Consider the following 18,246-nt stretch of genomic DNA (forward strand, 5'->3'; position numbering starts at 1 on the left):
GGTGAGTTGACAGGAATGATTCTGCCCTGACTATTTATGTGGCATTGCCAACTCATGGCTCCGGCATTGCACGTTGTTCCACCATTCTCCGTGAGCCTCGGTGAATTTCCACGTTCTCTCTGTTGCAGCATGCTGAGTAATGGCTATGGGGACAAACAGGTCCGTGCGCTTGAATAGAAGCAGGTCGGTGAGTAGGCACAGCTGCCACCTGTATTTTCAGCCTATGGCTCACACTCGTCAGGTTCCTTAGATACATTATGTATGTACTTTTTCAGCTTTTATTTTTCCTTAGTGCTTGTCCCAGCACATAGTGACTGCTCTCCTTGTGGGGAGTTGGTGCGTTGCCTGGCATACATCAATTCTTTTTTCATACCTTCCCCGACCTCCCTGCATGTCTTGACCTCCTTCCCATCTGAAGCCCCCTACTTCTTATTATCTTTGAGAGAAGTAATGTTTAGGTTCTGTTTAGCAGTGTAGGTGGAAGTGTGACCAAGTCTGACACCTGTGTCTCTCACAAGCTTTCTCTGGCTTGCTCACTTTCTAAATATAGCCTCTGGACGGTGTTAGGGTTACGCACTGTGCCACTCATTTTAAATGCTGTGTGTCACAGTGCTTCTAAACTAACCAGCTTCTGGTGGGCCTTACTTAGAAAAGAATAGCTTTGCTAAAAGTCTTACCCTTTGCATTTTTATTTTCTTTTAGGTAATCACTCCCCAGAATGGCCGCTACCAAATAGACTCCGATGTTCTCCTCATCCCTTGGAAGCTGACTTACAGGAACATTGGCTCTGATTTCATTCCTCGAGGGGCCTTTGGAAAAGTGTACTTAGCGCAAGATATCAAGACCAAGAAAAGAATGGCATGCAAACTGGTATGTGCTTTGAGGTGGTGTGTTTGACATTCCTGCTTTTGTTTATTTGCATTGACCTTGGTTCTACCCTTAGACTGGATCTTGCCTGAGGGTATTCTGCCCCAAAGCATTTGTTTTTCTGGATTTGCTCACTACCTGGGGCCATGCAGCCCCTAATTAGGTCTCTGGGTAGGTGCCTAAGAAATTTTAAGATGGTCTTTAGCAACAGCGAGGAGGCTAACATCACTACCTTTGCCTGGGAGGAGAGAGGAGCTGCCTCACAGTTGAGGGCAAACCTGCCGTAGCCCCTGTGTCCCATCCACAGGGAGGTGGGAGGCTGAGGGGCATATGTTAAAGGGCTGAATCTGAATACTCCAGTTATTTGAAGGCTCTGTTTCTTCCTTAAACAATAACTGCTATGGTGTTTCTGCTTTCAAAAACCATTTGGCAGAATGCCCTACACCAAGCCTGCATATGCCTGTGACCCAGTAATTCCACCTCTGTAGTTAAACACAACAGAAACCTGACTGTGTGGTCAGCGGAAGCTAAAGCCACAGTGTAGCCTTGTTTACCTCAGCATTGTTTACCTGTAAGAGTCCCAAACCAGAACGTGCCAGATGCCGAAGGGTAGAACATTTATACTCTGGAGTACTGCACAGCAAAGAATCAATGATTTATAAGTAGAATCATAACCATTATGTTGAGCCCAGACAGCCCGACCCACAGGAAGAGGTGCTGGGTGAGTCTCCATTATGTAAAGGACACAAGCAGAAGCAAGTCCAAACCGCCAGGTGCTGTACAGTGGGGTGTGCGCGGGAAGCAGTCCAGAGAGGATTTCTCCGTGGTGCTGGAGGAACTCTCATTTTTATTTATATGAAGATTACCTTTGTATGTTCAGTTGATAATTCACTCAGTTTGACCTTTTTACCATTTCTGAATTTTAATCTGTATCTGTTTTGCTTTAATTAGCTTTTTAAAAGTATGATAAAACAACATACACTCATTTTTGTTCTTTTTTCATAGTGCTGAGGACTGAATCCAGAGCCTCACACATGCTAGGCGAGTGCATTACCTCCGAAGTTCACCCCTTGCCCAGACATTCACTTTTTTTTTTGGTACGGGGATCAAACTCAGGACCTTGCGCTTGTGAGGCAGGCGGTGGAACCACTGAGCTAAATCCCCAGCCCCAAACATTCACTTTTGATTTAATAAAAAATAATCACCAGATATTATATTTCAGACTCTCTTACTGTAATTAAAAGGCAAACGGTATGTTGCGGTGTATTCCTTCATAAAGACGCAGTAGCGCTGGCTGGGGTCCAGCACAGTGGCATAGAGCTTGGCTAACATGCCGCTGGCCTTGGGTTCTATCCTCAGCATTAAAAAAGAAAGAAAGAAAATTTGCCAGAGTATCTATTATTTATACTACTCAGAATATCTACTATTAGAAGACAAAACGGAAAGATATATAATAAGCCATTGAAAACTTACAATTAAAATTTTTATTAGTTCATGTCTGCAGCACATGACTGCGTTGCTCGTGGGTTGGTGCATGTACGTCAGACATCCTGGTCCTTTCCATCCCCTGGCTCTCCCTCCCCTCTCTGCCTCCATGTCTTGGTCCTCTCCCTTTTGCAAAATGCCTGTCTCCCTGTTTCCTATTATCTACCTTTTATTTCATGCTTTATTTATATTTTGAGTTTCTCATATAAGAGAAATCATGTGATATTTAAGCTTGTGTATCTGATTTATTTCACTTAATATTCTGGTCTCAGTGCATCCATTTTCCTACAAGTGACTCAAGTTCATCTTTCTATGGCAGAGTAGTATTCCATTGTGTATAAACACCACATTTTCTTTATCCATTCATCTTTTGATAGACATATAGGCCACTTCCAAGATTTAGCTTCTATGAATTGTGCTGCTGTAAATATGAGTGTGCACGTACCACTGTAATACAATGTTTTTAACTCTTTTAGGACAATACTTAGGAGGGAAAGAGCTGAGTCAAATAAAATTTTTAGTTTTTTGAGGACTCTCCATACTGATTTCCATAGTGGTTGTACTAGTTTACATTCCCACCAACAAGGTTTCCTTTTTGCCCCACAGCCTCACCAGAATTTGTTATTATTTGATTTCTTGATGATAGCCATCTTTATGGAGTAAGTGGAATGTCAGCACTGTTTTAATGTGCATTTCTCTAATGGCCAGAGATGCTGAACATTTTTTCATGTATTTATTGACTGCTTGTACTGTTTTTGAGAAGCATCTATTCATTTGTTTGGGTCTTTTATTTTTGGGGGGATGTCCTAATTTTTGTATTCTTTATATAGCCTAGATATTGGTTCTCTATCCCAGCAAGGAATAGCTGGCAAAATATATTTTTTTCCCATTCTGGAGGTTGTCTCTTCATCCTTAAAGCTTACATTTCAGAAAGTGCATATTCAAATTGTAAAAAATTTGGAGACTTTTTTTTTTTGAGGCAGGGTCTTGCTGTTAGTTCAGGCTGGCCTTGAACACACAGCAATCCTCCTGCCTCAGCCTTCCAAGTGCTGCGACTACAGGCGTGCGTCACCATACCCGGCTGGAGGCATTTTATTAAAATCTTAGAACCTCAATGTCCTGTTTAGCAATTTCACCTCAAAAAGCATAGAAAAAGCTTTGTGAGTTTGTCCTCATTGAATATTTTTATTTAATATTTAAGTGATTTTAAAAGAAAAATATATAATCAAAAACCAGAAATAAGCTCAAAAGGACACAAGTTTATTAATAAGATCTCCTGCCGTGTAGTGCCTACTGCTAATGGATTCTTAAGCCTCTTTTATGGAAATTTCTATGAATAGATGTATGTACGGTATAAAATTTAAATGGGCACATAGAAGGTGAACTTGCTTTTTTCCCCTATCACTCTGGTTTTGAGACACTTCCAAATCTGTCTGCACTGAAAGAGGTATTTCTGGCTCATTAATGAATGATTTCGCCCGAGGTGGGGCCTCCCAAACACTGCTGGTTTTAAACGCACTCACTGTGAGAGGTTGGACTAAGGGCTAAAGATTTCACATCATCTCTCAGGTTGAAATGTTGAAGAAGACAACCCTCATGCAGGTGCCACAGAAATTACGTGTGTCAGAGGTGGAAAATTCTCTTCTGATGCATTTGAAATTTTACAACGTTGGTTGGATTTCTATATTCTGAATTAGAATAGTCCTTCCCTTTTTATGTTCTTGCTTTGAGTCTGAGCTTACAGCCGACACAGAGGCGCGTCTGAGGCAAGCATTACTTTACTGTAGCAGTCCTCTTTCGCGAGCGTCGCGGTGTGCTGGGAGGTACTTCTTGGCTTTCGGCTCGGGGTTGCCCTATGCTCTGTATTTTCAATTACCCAGAAGTAATGCACAGCCTTGCTTGTATTTTTCTGCCCTAGATCCCCGTAGATCAGTTTAAGCCGTCGGATGTGGAAATACAGGCGTGCTTCCGGCACGAGAACATCGCTGAGCTCTACGGCGCCGTACTGTGGGGAGACACGGTCCACCTCTTCATGGAAGCGGGCGAGGGAGGGTCTGTCCTGGAGAAAGTGGAGAGCTGTGGACCCATGAGGGAATTTGAAATTATCTGGGTGACAAAGCATGTTCTGAAGGGACTTGACTTTCTACACTCCAAGAAAGTGATCCACCATGACATTAAACGTGAGTGGCTTGGGGGTTGGCCTTTTTGGCCTGAAGAGGCTCGGTAGACAGGAGGCCCGTGGCTCCTCCCTTCAGACGGGGCTGCAGTGGCAGGGAGGACTTCTGCGGCCACCGCCACCTCCTTCCCTGTGCCCCGAGACCAGTCTCAGAACCAGGGCGCTAGGTGATTGCTCAGATGTTGCTGCTAATACGGCAGTCGCGTCTACTAGCTAAACTAATCGTGCCCTGTTGACAAGGAATGGGGAATAGAGACTCAGGGGTGCAGATGTAACTTAGTGATACAGCACATGCTTAGCATGCGTGGGGCCCTGGGTTTGATCCCCAGCACCCCACTCCTCAAAAAATAAACAAAAGTAAGAACGAGTAATTTATTTAACACATAGCATACAATTATGTATTTTTAAGGAACAAGTGGCCTTTAAATTTTGAAAATCAATTTGACCGTGGTCGATTAGAGACTGTTTTCTAGAATGAAGGTAGGAGAAGAAGAGGAGAGTAAGCCCGAGTATGAGTCTTTTATACTTATTGTTCACTTGGACAAAAGCACAACTTTTACTGGGAAAAGCTGGAAATTTTACTTTGTGTTTTAGAAAAGTGGTTCAATAATAGTATGCTTATAGTTTAGAATTTATTTATTTTATTTTTTATTTTTTTTGGTACTGGGGATCGAACTCGGGTCCTTGAGTTTTTGAGGCAGGCGGCAGAACCACTGAGCTAAATCCCCGGCCCTAGAATTTATAAAGCAAGCTCATGAGAATTAATAATGTCTATGTTAGCTGGTTTCTGGACAGATGAGAAGTGATTTTCACCAACATTACCACCAAATTCGCCCTCCTCTTTTGAGTGTGATATACTTGTCTCATGTGGAAAGTGCTGCATTCTGTTCTGGTTCGGCAGTTGCTGTTTTAGATGCTATTTTCACCTTATATGCAGTATAGAAACAGTTTTATGCTAAAAATTTCTCTCTCGCTACAGCCAGCAACATTGTCTTCATGTCCACAAAAGTGGTTTTGGTGGATTTCGGCCTAAGTGTTCAAATGACTGAAGATACCTATTTTCCTAAGGACCTCCGAGGGACAGAGGTGATTATATTCATATGAAAGTTGCCAGTACCTTATTAAGAGTTAAAAAAATTCTAGAATTACTGTGGAAAAGAAACACAAAGGGATGAAAACCATCGTATTAAATCGCTGTTGTCACTGGAACAAATTTAATGAGCATTTAGCATTTTAATTTCTATGTCTTTTTCTCCTGTTACTTATAGTACGCAATAATACAGCATTTGTAATGTAGTATATATCGTGATATCTATCTATCTGTGTGTGTCTATGTACATTTGATAGATAAATATACTTAGAACCACTTGGAAACAATCTAATGCCAAAGTAGATTGACAGTTGAGCATCCCTATTATGAAAATCCAGGTTAGGGTTACTCAGCTGGTATTGTAAAATTTAAAAATATTCCAAAATCTGAAAACCTTCTAAATCTGTAATGCCTCTGGTCCCACACATTTCCTATAAGGGATATTTATGTCCACAATTCAGCTGTAAAAACAAGTATGTTGGGGCTGGGGATTTAGCTCAGTGGTTCTGCCGCCTCCTTTGTCAGCACAAGGTCCAGAGTTCAATCCCCGGTACCAAAAAAACAAAAAAACAATTATGTTATTACAGTTAACTTTATAATAATAGAGTTAGCACTTTAGATGAATTATATTGCTTAATCTCCACAACAACTCTGTTATTGGTAAATACTCCTATAGTCGCAGATATTATTATTCTCACTTTACAATAAAGAAATAAACTCAAAGAGATTAAAATAAAGTGCCTGCAGTCACTCAGCAGCTGGGCTCTTTCTCAACTCTAAGTAAGGTCTAAGTGCTGTGTCACTTTTAAATCTAACTAATACATTGTTTCAATGCCCGAATACATTAGGTGAGCACTTTAAACATATCTCCTCGGACATGTATCATGTCTGTATTGTGAAAACATTCAGAATCTTCTGGCTTTTGGAGAGAGATGGTACCACGTCAGTATCTATGGTCACCTACTGGGCCGCAGCAAACCGGAACTTCTCACTCTAATCTAACTGCAACTTAGTGCCCAAAGTTCAACCTTTCTGGTTCCTCTCTTCCCTGGGAGAATCTCTTTCCACTTTATCTGAGTTGTTCAGGGATCAGCAGTTGAATTCACAGTGGGTCATAGTGGGCAAGGAGTGGATGTAGCTGGAAAGGTAACCCGGGCCTTGTCCGCTAGCCTGAGCTGCCTCACACCCAGCCCCCTCCCCGCAAGTGCCGCTGGAAGTGGGAGAGAGTCCCTGGCTGTGTGCTTGCCTCAGGTTACCATGGCAGTCTTGGTGCTCAGCCCGATGGCTGCCCTTAGCATAGCTGGCATATGAGCTGCACAGAACTCAACCGCAAGATTTCATTTTGAAGCAGGATTGTGTGAGCCTTTCTTAACTCTTGCAGTGCAAAGACTTGCTGGGCCACAGGATCCATCTTGTTTTGCTGTTATTCCTGATGTCCTGATGTCATTCCTTCAGCTTGAGAGAGGATTTTTTTGGTTTAGGATTTGTAAGACAGGGTCTCTTTGTGCAGTTCAGGCTGGCCTTGGACTCACAGTGATCCTCCTGGCTCAGCCTCCGGAGTGCTAGAATTGCAGGCATGCACCACGCCTGGCAGGGGAGGGGATTCTTGATCACCGCTTTTTTAGAAAAATAATATTCAGAGAGAAAACTGCCAGCTTGCTTTTTTGGTACCGGGGATCGAACTCACTCGGGACCTCGCGCCTGCAAGGCAGGCAGTGGAACCCTGCCAGCATTTTTTTAAAAAGAATGTTTAGTTCCCAGATCTTAAGAGTACTTTGCCAACAGCACAACACCCAATAAGACTTCATGCTTACGACATGTTTTCTTTGGAAAATGTTTGAACTATTTTGGCAGGGGTCAAGGGTTCAGATATGTGACATTCCACTCTTTCCTGGAGCCAGTCTGAGACGCACACTTTATGGTATTAGAGTTGGAAAATACCTTTTGCTTCCTGGCAGTGTGGCTGAATCGCACATTTTGCAATGCTGGAGAAAGACATGGCTCTTCTGGGATTCTGCAGTGGGTGCTTGGATGAGAAACAGTGACACATCTCACTCTGGAATAGTATTTATTTAGATCAAGCTCTTCCAGTTAGTTAATGCAAATTATTTTGTGTGAAGTGCAGACCTGGCTTCGGTGGTTATAAGCTCCCGTTCAGTTCACCACCTGTGCAGGATTCACAATCCAAGGTTCAATGATGAGAAGCCTGGTGTTACTGCGAAGTCACCGATGAAACCTTTACACGGGCTTGCTTGTACTCCTTCTGTTGAAAGAGCAAATAAGATGTATTTACTCAGAGTCAGCCCTGCAGATCTGCCTCCCACTGGGGCAGGAGCACACAGCTCTTGCATGGTCAGTGACGATTTCTGGACACCCCCCCCAGTGGTGCTCACAGGCACAAACACTGCCACCTGTGCAGCCCCTCTCCCCCCCCCCCAGCATTCACATTTAGTGAGTTATATTGTAACCTTGTAATACATACACAGTGTTCATTTGGCATATTTATTTATTTTTTCCTTACATGGCACAAAGAAGAAATAGTGAATGTGCTAACGAATTAGAATACCTTTGATGGTGTAGGCCTTTTTAAAAATTGTTCCTTCTGAGCCTGCTCTTACCTTCCATAAGTTAATGTTTAATCGTCACTTCCACATGTACAGGTACAGACTCACTCACACGTGCACCATCTCCTTGCCTTTCTGAAAAGCGCTTGACCCTGGTGCTGAGGTCCCTGGCTCCAGTGTGCACCTGGGGGTGCAGGACTCTCAGGCAGGGCCCTGCCTGCTGCCACCCTGGCACGCAGCCCAGCATGTGGCAGCAGAGTGGGGAGCCACTTGTGTCCAGCCTAGGTGCAGTTGCTCATCCTGACAGTCTACACGTGCTCACCTCTCCCTTGCTGTGTGGGGAGCCCCGTTCTCTACTGACAGCAACACCCGCTCCATTGCTTTCTTTCCCTCTTTTAAAATTATTTGACTGTGTTAAGATCACTCAACATCAGATCTACCCTCTTACTGAAGTTTGAAGCGTGCAGCACATTACACTGACTGTTGGGCACTTTTAGTTTTTAACTTCAAGATCTGATTACTCTGCGTGGCTGCAGGGAGCGTTTGTGAGCAAGGAGCTCAGCTCAGCCTGTTTGCTGACAGTGAAAGGAAGCTAGCCCGGAAGTGGGTTGTAGGAAGGTGCTGAGCAGGGTTAGGATGGGGAAACTGGGCGATTTCCCCAGTTTCTGTAAGTGGGTTTTCTCCTTACTCAGAAATGTATTCTGGGAACACTGACCCTTTCCCCCATATTCACATGACAGCACAACAGAATGTTAAAGCTAAATACAGATTGAATATCCCTCACCTTGAAGGCTTGACTTCTGATTTTGCAGCATTTGCATATATATTCAGAGATATCTTTTAGGAGAGAATTCTGGACATGAAATGTATACTTCATGTGCACATTATGCATATAACTTGAGGGTAACTATGCAGTATTGTTTTTAATGTGCTTGTATTTTTTGCTTTGTTTTATTGAGATTTGTTTCTTTGAGATGGGGTCTCATTATATTGCTCAGGCTGACCTCAAACTCCTGAGCTCAGTGAGTCTCCTGCCTCAGCCTCTTAAGTAGCTGGAACAACAGGTGTGTGTCACCGTGCATCTATGTTTGGACTGTGACCTGTCACGTGAGGGCAGGTGTGGAATTTCCCACTACACATCCAGTCAGGGCTCAAAAGACTTCAGATTTTGGAGCATTTTGAATTTTCAGATGAGGAATGTTCAACTTGTAATGATAATTAGGATATTAATTACTCTTTGTCCTCACCATACAGATTATTGGTCATTAGTGTTTGTTCTTCTATCTCTTTCCCTTTTAAGTTTGTAAAGGACTTAGAGAAACTGTTTATAAAATTAGCTCCACTTCTTTAGTGTCGACTGGTGAAACCAAATGGAACTTGTATGCCGTGGGTACGGCAGGCATTTAATGTTTAGTTACCGGGCTGTATAGAGGTAGACGTGGAAGGGTGGTTTGTAGAGGTGACTCACTCAGGTTGCGTAGCATTACATTTTACTTTTTAAGTTCTAGCAGACAGCTAGAGGCTTGGAGATCAAACGACGGATGGGGCGAAGTTTGTTTGTTTGTCACTTAACTGTGAGAGGAATTGCTGTTTTATGAGAAGTGAACTGTGCCCGGCCAGTGTCTGCAGAACTGCCTGGTGGGGGTGCTGGCCGGGTCTTGGTTCCATGCCCTTTGTGGCTGCTGGGTCATGGCTCCACCCATGGAGAGACCACTCTGCTCAGACTGCAGGGACCCCCTGCCAGGGCTGCCTGCTCCCCAGCGTCTGCAGTGCTCTCCTCAGTGTGGGGATCACAGCGATGGCTTTTCCCCTAAGGGCCGAGTGTGCAGTAAATGTAATAAAGGCGAATGACTGGGAAGTGGAAGTGCAGACAAGTTGTGCTCAGGCTGATGTTTCCCACTCTGCCTTTCTCAGATTTACATGAGCCCCGAGGTGATCTTGTGCCGGGGCCACTCCACCAAAGCCGACATCTACAGCCTGGGGGCCACGCTGATCCACATGCAGACCGGCACCCCACCCTGGGTGAAGCGATACCCCCGCTCTGCCTACCCCTCCTACCTGTACATAGTAAGTGGGGTCAGGGCGGGGCAGGTGCCGGCCCACCGGCTGGGGTGGTGGGGAGAGGAACTGCAGGTTCTTCCCGTGAAGAAGAAGCTCCATGCTGACAAAGGAAACAGGCTCTGCTAGTGGGCGCTAAGATGTGCGCTGCACATATGATACGTGCCATGGCCCTGTACGTGTAGTAAAACACCACTTACCGGCCTCAGCCACGGAAGTTGCATGTGTTCTTTGAACACTGTAAAAAGAAAGATACCATTTCTCTGCAGGCTAGCCTGGCTTGTAGTATGATGTGCAGCTCCTGTTCGCTGGTGAAGGAGTCGGGGACACTTTCCTGTTACTGTGCAGTGAGCTTGGGGCCACCCATAGGCAGGAAGGTGTCACCAGTGATTTCAGACATAGCAGCTGCCTTTTGCAGTATTAAACCAAAGGTGGGCTTAGCGCGGTGTCCCAGGAATCCCAGGAGCCCGCCAGGCATGCGAACTGGATTTGCTGGGGCTCCTGTGGTGGGAAGCACATTTCTCCTTAGGCCTGGAGCAGTCTTCCCGCTGAGGGTTTATCTCTGCTTTGGTGCTGAAAGAGCCATTTGTCGGCAGATCCACAAGCAGGCACCTCCACTAGAAGACATTGCCGGTGACTGCAGCCCGGGCATGAGAGAGCTGATAGAAGCCGCCCTGGAGCGGAACCCAAATCACCGCCCCAGAGCTGCAGACCTGCTAAGACACGAAGCCCTGAACCCCCCCAGAGAGGACCAGCCACGCTGCCAGAGCTTGGACTCTGCCCTGTTCGAGCGGAAGAGGCTGCTGAATAGGAAGGAACTGGAGCTTCCTGAGAACATTGCTGGTGAGATGCCCTGCTGTGGATGGCGCCCCTCGCCGCTCTTCTGGCTGCAGCCCTTTGGTGTAGTCCATGAAAGCACGGAGGAGAAAGGGAAATAGCTGCTAAGAGTGATGGGAGTATTACCTGAGATTAGAAGTTCTAGACCAGTCTAGGCAACATAGCAACACTCTTTATCAAAAAAAAAAAATTGTCTGTTTTACCACCATATCACGGCAGGTTTTCAGCACAAGTATAGGTAATAACACAGTCATTGGAAATTGCCTCTGACTCATTTTTATGCGGCGGAGAATGTTGTTTGGCTTTAAAAACAAATCAAATATGACAGCTTTGTTGTTGGGGAAGCAGATGGTTGTGTTTAAGTCAGTTATGGTAAGGTTCCCAGGCGCTGGCAGGAGGCCTCGTGGCACTGCCCAGTGTGTACAAAAGACAGACTGTGACGTGGGAAAGTCCACATGCATCCCACGAGCTAGGGCATGTTTGTATTCATTTGTGGTGTTTGTAATCCAAACCCGGATGTCAAGCCTGCAATGCTTGTTTGCGTTTTTCTGCTGCTTTTCTGACTTTTCTCTATTTAGAAAACCATCCAGGCTGTTGAAATATATGCCAGGATTTCTACCCAATTTCTTGTCTGCCCTGACTCCCTTGAATTCTCTGGTCTGGGTCATGGTCCACGGACCGGCCCACAGTGTGTCCAGAGGCAGAGCTATAATAAAACCAGAGCTTGGACATGAAGTCCTTAGGCCTGAAGGATGATTTCTTTGCAGAAGGAACATGCACATTTTACCTGACAGGGTCCCTTGCCATTTGTTTTATTTTTCCCATGTTTTGCTTTACAGATTCTTCGTGCACAGGAAGCACTGAGGAGTCTGAGATGGTTCCCAGGCAGCGCTCTCTCTACATCGACCTAGGAGCCCTGGCCGGCTATTTCAACCTTGTTCGAGGCCCTCCGACGCTGGAATATGGCTGAGCGAGTGCACTGCTGGCTCCATGCAAGGATATTGTGGCCTCCCAGAAGCTGGCTCTGGAGAGGGAATTGTATCCTCTGTCAGGACGAGGGGTCTCATGACAGGACCGTGACCCCGGGTGACCCCTGAGTGTTTGATTTGCAAAGCTGTCTCTGCATCCCCCGGCTCTCAAGGTTCTCATTTCCCGGGTGCAGGACTCAGCGGAAGGAGAGCCCACTCACAGCAGTATTCCTGGTGACTGAGTCCATGCACTGTGCACTTTGAAATTTCACAACTCACAGTCACAAATATGTTCATCTCAAATGACTCTTCTTGGTTCTCATTTATGAGATCTTCACTTAACTCAGAAGAGTTGTCTGCATGTATTAGTGTATGGGATAACTCTGAGCCTTTGTTGGTAGATCCTAGTATAAATTGAATTCGTTAACGTTTGGGTGAATAAAACAACTTGAACACTGTGGCAGTAAGCTTGACGAGTGTCCTCAAAGTGGCTGATTAACTGGGAGCCATCTGAACATGGCCACTGGTGACAGCCTTTGTTATGTTCCTATGGAAACACTGTGTACCGTACATGCTATGCTTCAAACCTTTAAAACATTAAGTTTTGAATGTGGATAAAACTGTGTAAACCACATGATTTCTGTACATCCCAAAGGATGAGAAATGTGACCTTTAAGAAGATGGAAACTTTTGTAAATTCTTGGTGATGCTACTTTTGTAACTCTTGTAACTATTTTCCTTAAAGTATTGTATATTAAAATAACATACTGTGTATGTTTTATAACAAATGCTTTCATGAATCTTTCTTCCATATATATATATATATATATATATATATATATATATAGCATTGTAAAGAATGTAAATATTTCTACTTAATATATTTTTTACATTCTGTAATGAAACCCAACAGTTCTGCCCAATGTGACTGGTCAGTCCACTGAATAAACCCATACTTTGTCTTAATTGTCATGAGTGTGATTCTCAGCTGGGACTGGGGATGGGGTTGGGGTAGATATCGAGAGGAAAATATATCACAGAAAGGCAAAACACACCCAGCAGCCTTGCACAGTGTATGATCCTACTGGTGCTGTATAACGTTGTTGTCAACTGGCATGTGTTGTATCCTCTGGTGCATGGAAATAGAAATAATTGTGAGCCCTTGCTCAAAGGTATGTGGGATTCTGCTTTGTATCTTCTCTAGATTTATTAATCATGTCTTGCACCATGAGCAAAATCTTTGCTGTTATCTGAGTAATTATTTCTGATTTCATTTTTCCCAGGTCCTCTTTTGTTGCCAGTTCAGAGAGTCCAGGTGGTTGAGGATCAGATTGTTCCATCTGGTTTCCCTTTGGGGTTGCTGTCGGTGATCCAGAAGTCTATTTTTGAGGCTTGTTTATGTGTCTTCTCACTTCCACGGGGGTGGGGGGTTGCTTCTGGCACCTGCGCAGCTCACCTTCTCTGCCCTAGGAGCTTGGGATGGCGGTGGGGAGCTTCCTTCCGGGTGCTGGGACCGGCTCAGCTTATCTCTCTGCTTTGTATCTTATTACATCCACTTACATGACCTTTGGGTGCGCACTTGCATGATCTATACTCTTACTGTTCGGTGAGTTAATAACTAACTTGCCTTTGTATAAAGCAGATTTAAATCACATACACTGAATTCCCACCAAGTGGGAGTCTGATCCTTCGTTTACCCAGTAAGTAAGACTCGACACTTTCACATGCTATGCAAAACATGCCATCCCGTGTTAGCCAGCTTCTGTCACTGTGACAAAATACCAGAGATAATCAATTTTTAAGGAAACTTTTATTTTGGCTCACAGTTTCAGAGGTTTTAGTTCATGGTTCATTGGTGGAAGAGAGAGAAGGAGGGTGAAAAGAGAGAGGGGAAGAGGAAGAAGGAAGAGGAGGAATCCTTCAAGGCCATCCCCCCAGTGACCTAAGTTCCTCCCACTAGGCCCCACCTGAAGGTGCTGCTAACCCCCAATAGTGCCGAGAGTTGGGGACCAAGCCTTTAACATGGGCATTTGGGAGACAGAAGAGATTGAAACCATAGCAGCTGGTATCCTCATGGCATGCTCATGTCATACAAACTCTTACCTCTTTTTTCAGAGAGGGAAGCTGAAGCACAGTATGCTCAAAAACACAAAGTAAAGAGTTGGAGAACCTAGGCCTTTCTGAGTCCAGTACTCAGGTGCTTCTTCGTGGAAATCCTGGGAAGCTTGGTGTCCCTCTGGGAATCAGTCCTAGGGAAGGGCAGAGGTGGTCTATCATGAAGCTGATGAGGCCACAGCCTCAGGAATCCTCGCCTTCCCTGGGCCTAACTTGGTATTACCCTAATGAGCCCCAGCAAGACTCAGACCTGCCTTTGCAGCAAGGTCTACACGTTTTGATAATTGTAATGAAAAGCAAATCTAGTTCATGGGGAGCTGGAGTGCCTGCTAAGCGCAGGTCTGTGGTGGGGGTGTCTGAGGTCATGAGAGAGTTGCAAGGGGAAGTTCCGGCTGAGACCGGTGTGCCAAGGGCTTGCAGAGCTGTTTATTGGTGAGGCTAACAGTTGCAGCCAGAGATGGGTCACCAGACAGCTTTGCTTAAGGGAAGCAAGGATGGCCCAAGTGGGTTCTGAGGGGTCCATCACTCACCTCTAGCACACTGTTGGCTGGAGTGTCGTTGGGACCAAAAGTCGCCTCCTGAACACAGCCTCCGCTCACTGCTGTATTCCAGCTCGAGCTAAGAGATTGTGAAGTCTAGCCCGTTGCTAGGTAGATGTGTCACTGAACACGTTTGCCGAAAATCGTGTGACCAACCTGGAGCCCACCTTCTGGTCTTCACTGCCCCACCCCTGCCTTAGGTTTGCTCCCTGTCCATAAAGTAACCGCACAGAGATGAGGAAGGACTGCCAGGCAGCTGCTGGACTGAGCGGGAAACTGCTCAGCCTGGAGGAGGTGGCTCCCCCACTGGGGGTCTGCCAGTGCATCTGCGTCCCTTAGGCTGGACACCCCCTGCACGCCTGCCATGTCCCTGAGCACAGTGCGAGGCCTGTTGGGACTCTCAGTCCCTGGCATTCTCCCCACTGCATTCCCACTGTCCACAGTCACAGCAACTTGATCTGTTGTCAACCACGCATTTCTGTGGTATAACTCAGCATGAAGCCAGTGTTTTCCTGGAGGGACCCGGGGGGGTTTTCTTACAGGTTGGCAACATGACGGGGAGTCAGGATTGCTGGATGCTGAGTCCCAGGCGCAGCCAACAGGAATGTGCTCTGCAGGACGGCAGGCCTGCTATCGGATAGCTGAAGCCTTATGAGTCATTGTGAAGCAGGGTCTCACCAAGCCACTATGTTGTCCAGGTGGGGTCTCAACGTCCCAGAGGGCTGGGCTGACGGGCATGCGCCACTGTGCCTGGCAAACTGAAGACTTGTAAGGACCACTCTGGATAAAGAATATGCTGGACCCTGCAGGGGCCACACACAAGAGAAGATCTTGGCCACTTTCTATATCCAGTCCCAGCTGAAAGCAAGCACATTCCATTTTGGAATTGTTAGAAGGCTCTTTTTTCAATTTACGTACCCAACCTGTTTCCAAAAAGACTTTGTAGGCCAAGCATTTACCTGAAATTTTACCTTTTGCTGGACAGCTGGCTTTGTTAAATGTCAACTTAATCTCAAATGCCTGAGAAAATGATTTCAATAACATGGTTGGACACCAATGTCAGGTTTTCAAAACTCACTTCAGGCCAGAGAGGAACAGCACAAGCAGCATCTACCAAGAGTCTTTGCACTGACCTGGGCACACGCTCACCGTGATTTGTGCTTGGCTCTCTCTGGAGAGTGAAGGGTGTGCACTAAGAAAGTGGAGAAGAGAGAATCATGTTTTTATTGTGCTGGACAGAGGCGCCCAGCCCCATCAGCAACAGCTGTTCCTTCCACAGGGCACCTGGACTTCAGATTGCTCCTCGCGTCTCCTCTGTTTACCTCGACATGGGAAATCTGTCTCACCTGGTGACCCCTCAGAGCCACTAACCACAAGGTTGGAATGTGTGCTTCATTTGCTCCCAGAGCCAGGCTAAGTTTTAAGCTCGTAACCAACTTAGACATTTCTTTCACCACACATCACAGAACTCGGGGCAGTAACAGCCAGCTGTCTGGTTTCAGGAAGGCACTAGCTGACTAAATGAGATCCTGTTAATTCTGGGGACTGTAAGAGAGAGGCCAACTGGAAACGCTAATCAGTGAATAATCAGCAAAGACCAGGGCATTCTCTGACTTCAGCTCACAGGGCAGTGTCCCGAGCTGGCCTCACGATTGTATCATCGTAGGGATAACAGGAAGATTCGAAAGGATATGGAATTTGCTCCACAAATGTTGGATGTTATCATTTTCTTTAACTCATTAATGTTTAATGCTTCATCTTCATCTTTCACGCACGAGCGTAGAAAACTTCAGAGAGCATTTTAGAACATGTCTCCAGAGTGGTTCATTGATAAATTGAAGTATACTTGGCTCTTTAAGCCTAATTCCCATTCTTCCCACACCTCATTGGAGATGGAAAGGAAGAATTTCAGCACACAGAGGGTTAATGAGCAATACTGAAGGCTTGGAGTTAGGCGTGGACTTCCGGTTCTTCAGTCTTGCTTACACACATACACACACACACACACACCAGTCTAAGCTAGGTCTTGCCAAAGTTTTGCTCCAATAGGACAGATCTAAGAGGTGACTCTGGGCCCAGAGAACCCGGCCCATTCCAGCCACTCTGTGTGCACTTACCTGTGAGTCTGCAGGGCCAGTGAGAGAGAAACCGCCGCTTTTGTCTTAAATTACTTACAGAATAAAGAGAAAGAATGAGGAAAGTAACAGACCCAAAGTCCCTTCTTTTGTTCTGTAGGCAGACAAAGGAGAACAGGAAGAGCTGGCCCTGGCCCCTCCTTCGCCTCTCTGGCTTCTCCTTGCTTGCCTGTCCCCCTGCCCCACCCAATTCCTCCTTGTTGAACCCCAAAAGCAACTGCTGCTAACAAGGATGGTGTGTGCACCCACAAACACGTGCCTCTCCACCCTTCTCTGTGAAGAGCAGCCAGCATGCACACTGTAACTGGATTCACACACACTTTTACATCATGGTTATTTGATGGCGTATATTCCAAAGATTACAGAAAGAAGCACTTTGTTCAGAGCAATCCCTTAGCATGATTCTCACTCTGTAGACAAAGCTTTTTCCTAACCATTTCTGCCACGAGGTGGGAGACTCTAATCTGGCTTTCCTTGTACACTGCTTTCCTCTTCTGGAATTGGAGGGATAGAGGAAGATGCCCCTTCGAGTTGCATCCAGCCATTGATTCATTTTGTAGGGAAGAAAATTGAACGGCAACCAATTTATCCATCTGCCTAAGGTCCACATTTATTTGTGCACAGAGCAGAGATGGAAACCCAAGCCTTTGACTTCTCTAACCTCAAGATTTTGCCAGCAGATAATACTGTTGTTTGTTGCTTACTGTTTTCTTTTTATTGTGTATGGTCTGGGAAATCCCAGAGCAAAAGGAAGGCAGCAGTTTGTACTGCTGTTAACTTTGGGGGTGGGGAATTGATAGGAGATATCCGGCCAGAATAACCAAGTTTCCCTTCCACTAATAGCAAGAGGCTGCTCTTGTGGTCAGAGGGTCATGGGTCGTGATGCAGGTCCATAGAATAGGCTTTGGGTTAAAGAATGGAGGGGAGGAGAGATTCTACACCTGGAGGCAAAATCAGAGTGACCCTACAGGAGATGAACTGGTCGTGTCTGGTGTAAGAAGGTAGAATCATGCACGCTCTCCCCATTGACGTTAACAATGACGAAGATGTCGCTATACCAGCTGTGGGCCCAAGGATCGTGGGATGTGGCTGTGGGAAGATGCAAAGTCATATTCCAAGAACGGACTTGTAAGCCAAATTGTAGTGCTGTATTTCGTTTAGGGCGAATAGATTCCCGGTAAACTGTGAAGTCTGCAAAATGATGCCCAATGTTCTAAAAGCAAAGCTCTCCCAAACCCACCTCGACCTTGGAGTTGGCAGATGTGCTGGGAGGGCTGTTCTTCCTCAGCATTTGCGTGGTTACTGAGGCTTCGGAAGGGGAGCCAGAAGGAGTTGGACCTGGCTCCTAGAAGCCAGAGCCAGGCCAGAGAGAGGGGGGCTGTGCTTGGGAATCACAAAGGCTATTCGGTTAG

General features: G+C 45.7%; 1 protein-coding gene and 1 long non-coding RNA gene across 6 annotated transcripts in view; one reads left to right on the forward strand and one right to left on the reverse strand.

Annotated features, from left to right (window-relative positions):
• The window catches only part of Map3k8 (mitogen-activated protein kinase kinase kinase 8), a 22,473-nt gene extending 9,462 nt beyond the window's left edge, over positions 1 to 13,011 (forward strand). For all 4 annotated transcript variants that reach the window (XM_004861784.4, XM_021242038.2, XM_004861785.3 and 1 more), the window contains 6 exons: positions 703 to 870; positions 4,271 to 4,532; positions 5,508 to 5,614; positions 10,097 to 10,249; positions 10,837 to 11,083; positions 11,917 to 13,011. In XM_004861784.4, coding sequence (XP_004861841.1) covers positions 703 to 870; positions 4,271 to 4,532; positions 5,508 to 5,614; positions 10,097 to 10,249; positions 10,837 to 11,083; positions 11,917 to 12,047 — 1,068 coding nt within the window. In that variant the 3' untranslated portion in view covers positions 12,048 to 13,011. The remainder of the gene's footprint in view (positions 1 to 702; positions 871 to 4,270; positions 4,533 to 5,507; positions 5,615 to 10,096; positions 10,250 to 10,836; positions 11,084 to 11,916) is intronic.
• LOC147829156 (uncharacterized) lies at positions 12,980 to 17,010 on the reverse strand. Of its 2 annotated transcripts, none has more exons than XR_015449575.1 (3): positions 16,817 to 17,010; positions 15,659 to 15,891; positions 12,980 to 15,557 (listed from the first exon to the last, which is right to left on the reverse strand). It is a non-coding gene; the product is annotated as an uncharacterized LOC147829156 (long non-coding RNA). The 2 variants fall into 2 exon arrangements; XR_015449576.1 differs by having other exon boundaries at positions 12,980 to 14,294; positions 14,691 to 15,891; positions 16,817 to 17,008.
• Between the last annotated feature and the right edge of the window lie 1,236 nt (positions 17,011 to 18,246).

Source organism: Heterocephalus glaber, unplaced genomic scaffold (genome assembly GCF_053883595.1).
Source record: "Heterocephalus glaber isolate CG9 unplaced genomic scaffold, H.glaber_assembly_v1.0 deba00000738, whole genome shotgun sequence".
Classification (NCBI taxonomy): Eukaryota; Metazoa; Chordata; class Mammalia; order Rodentia; family Bathyergidae; genus Heterocephalus; species Heterocephalus glaber.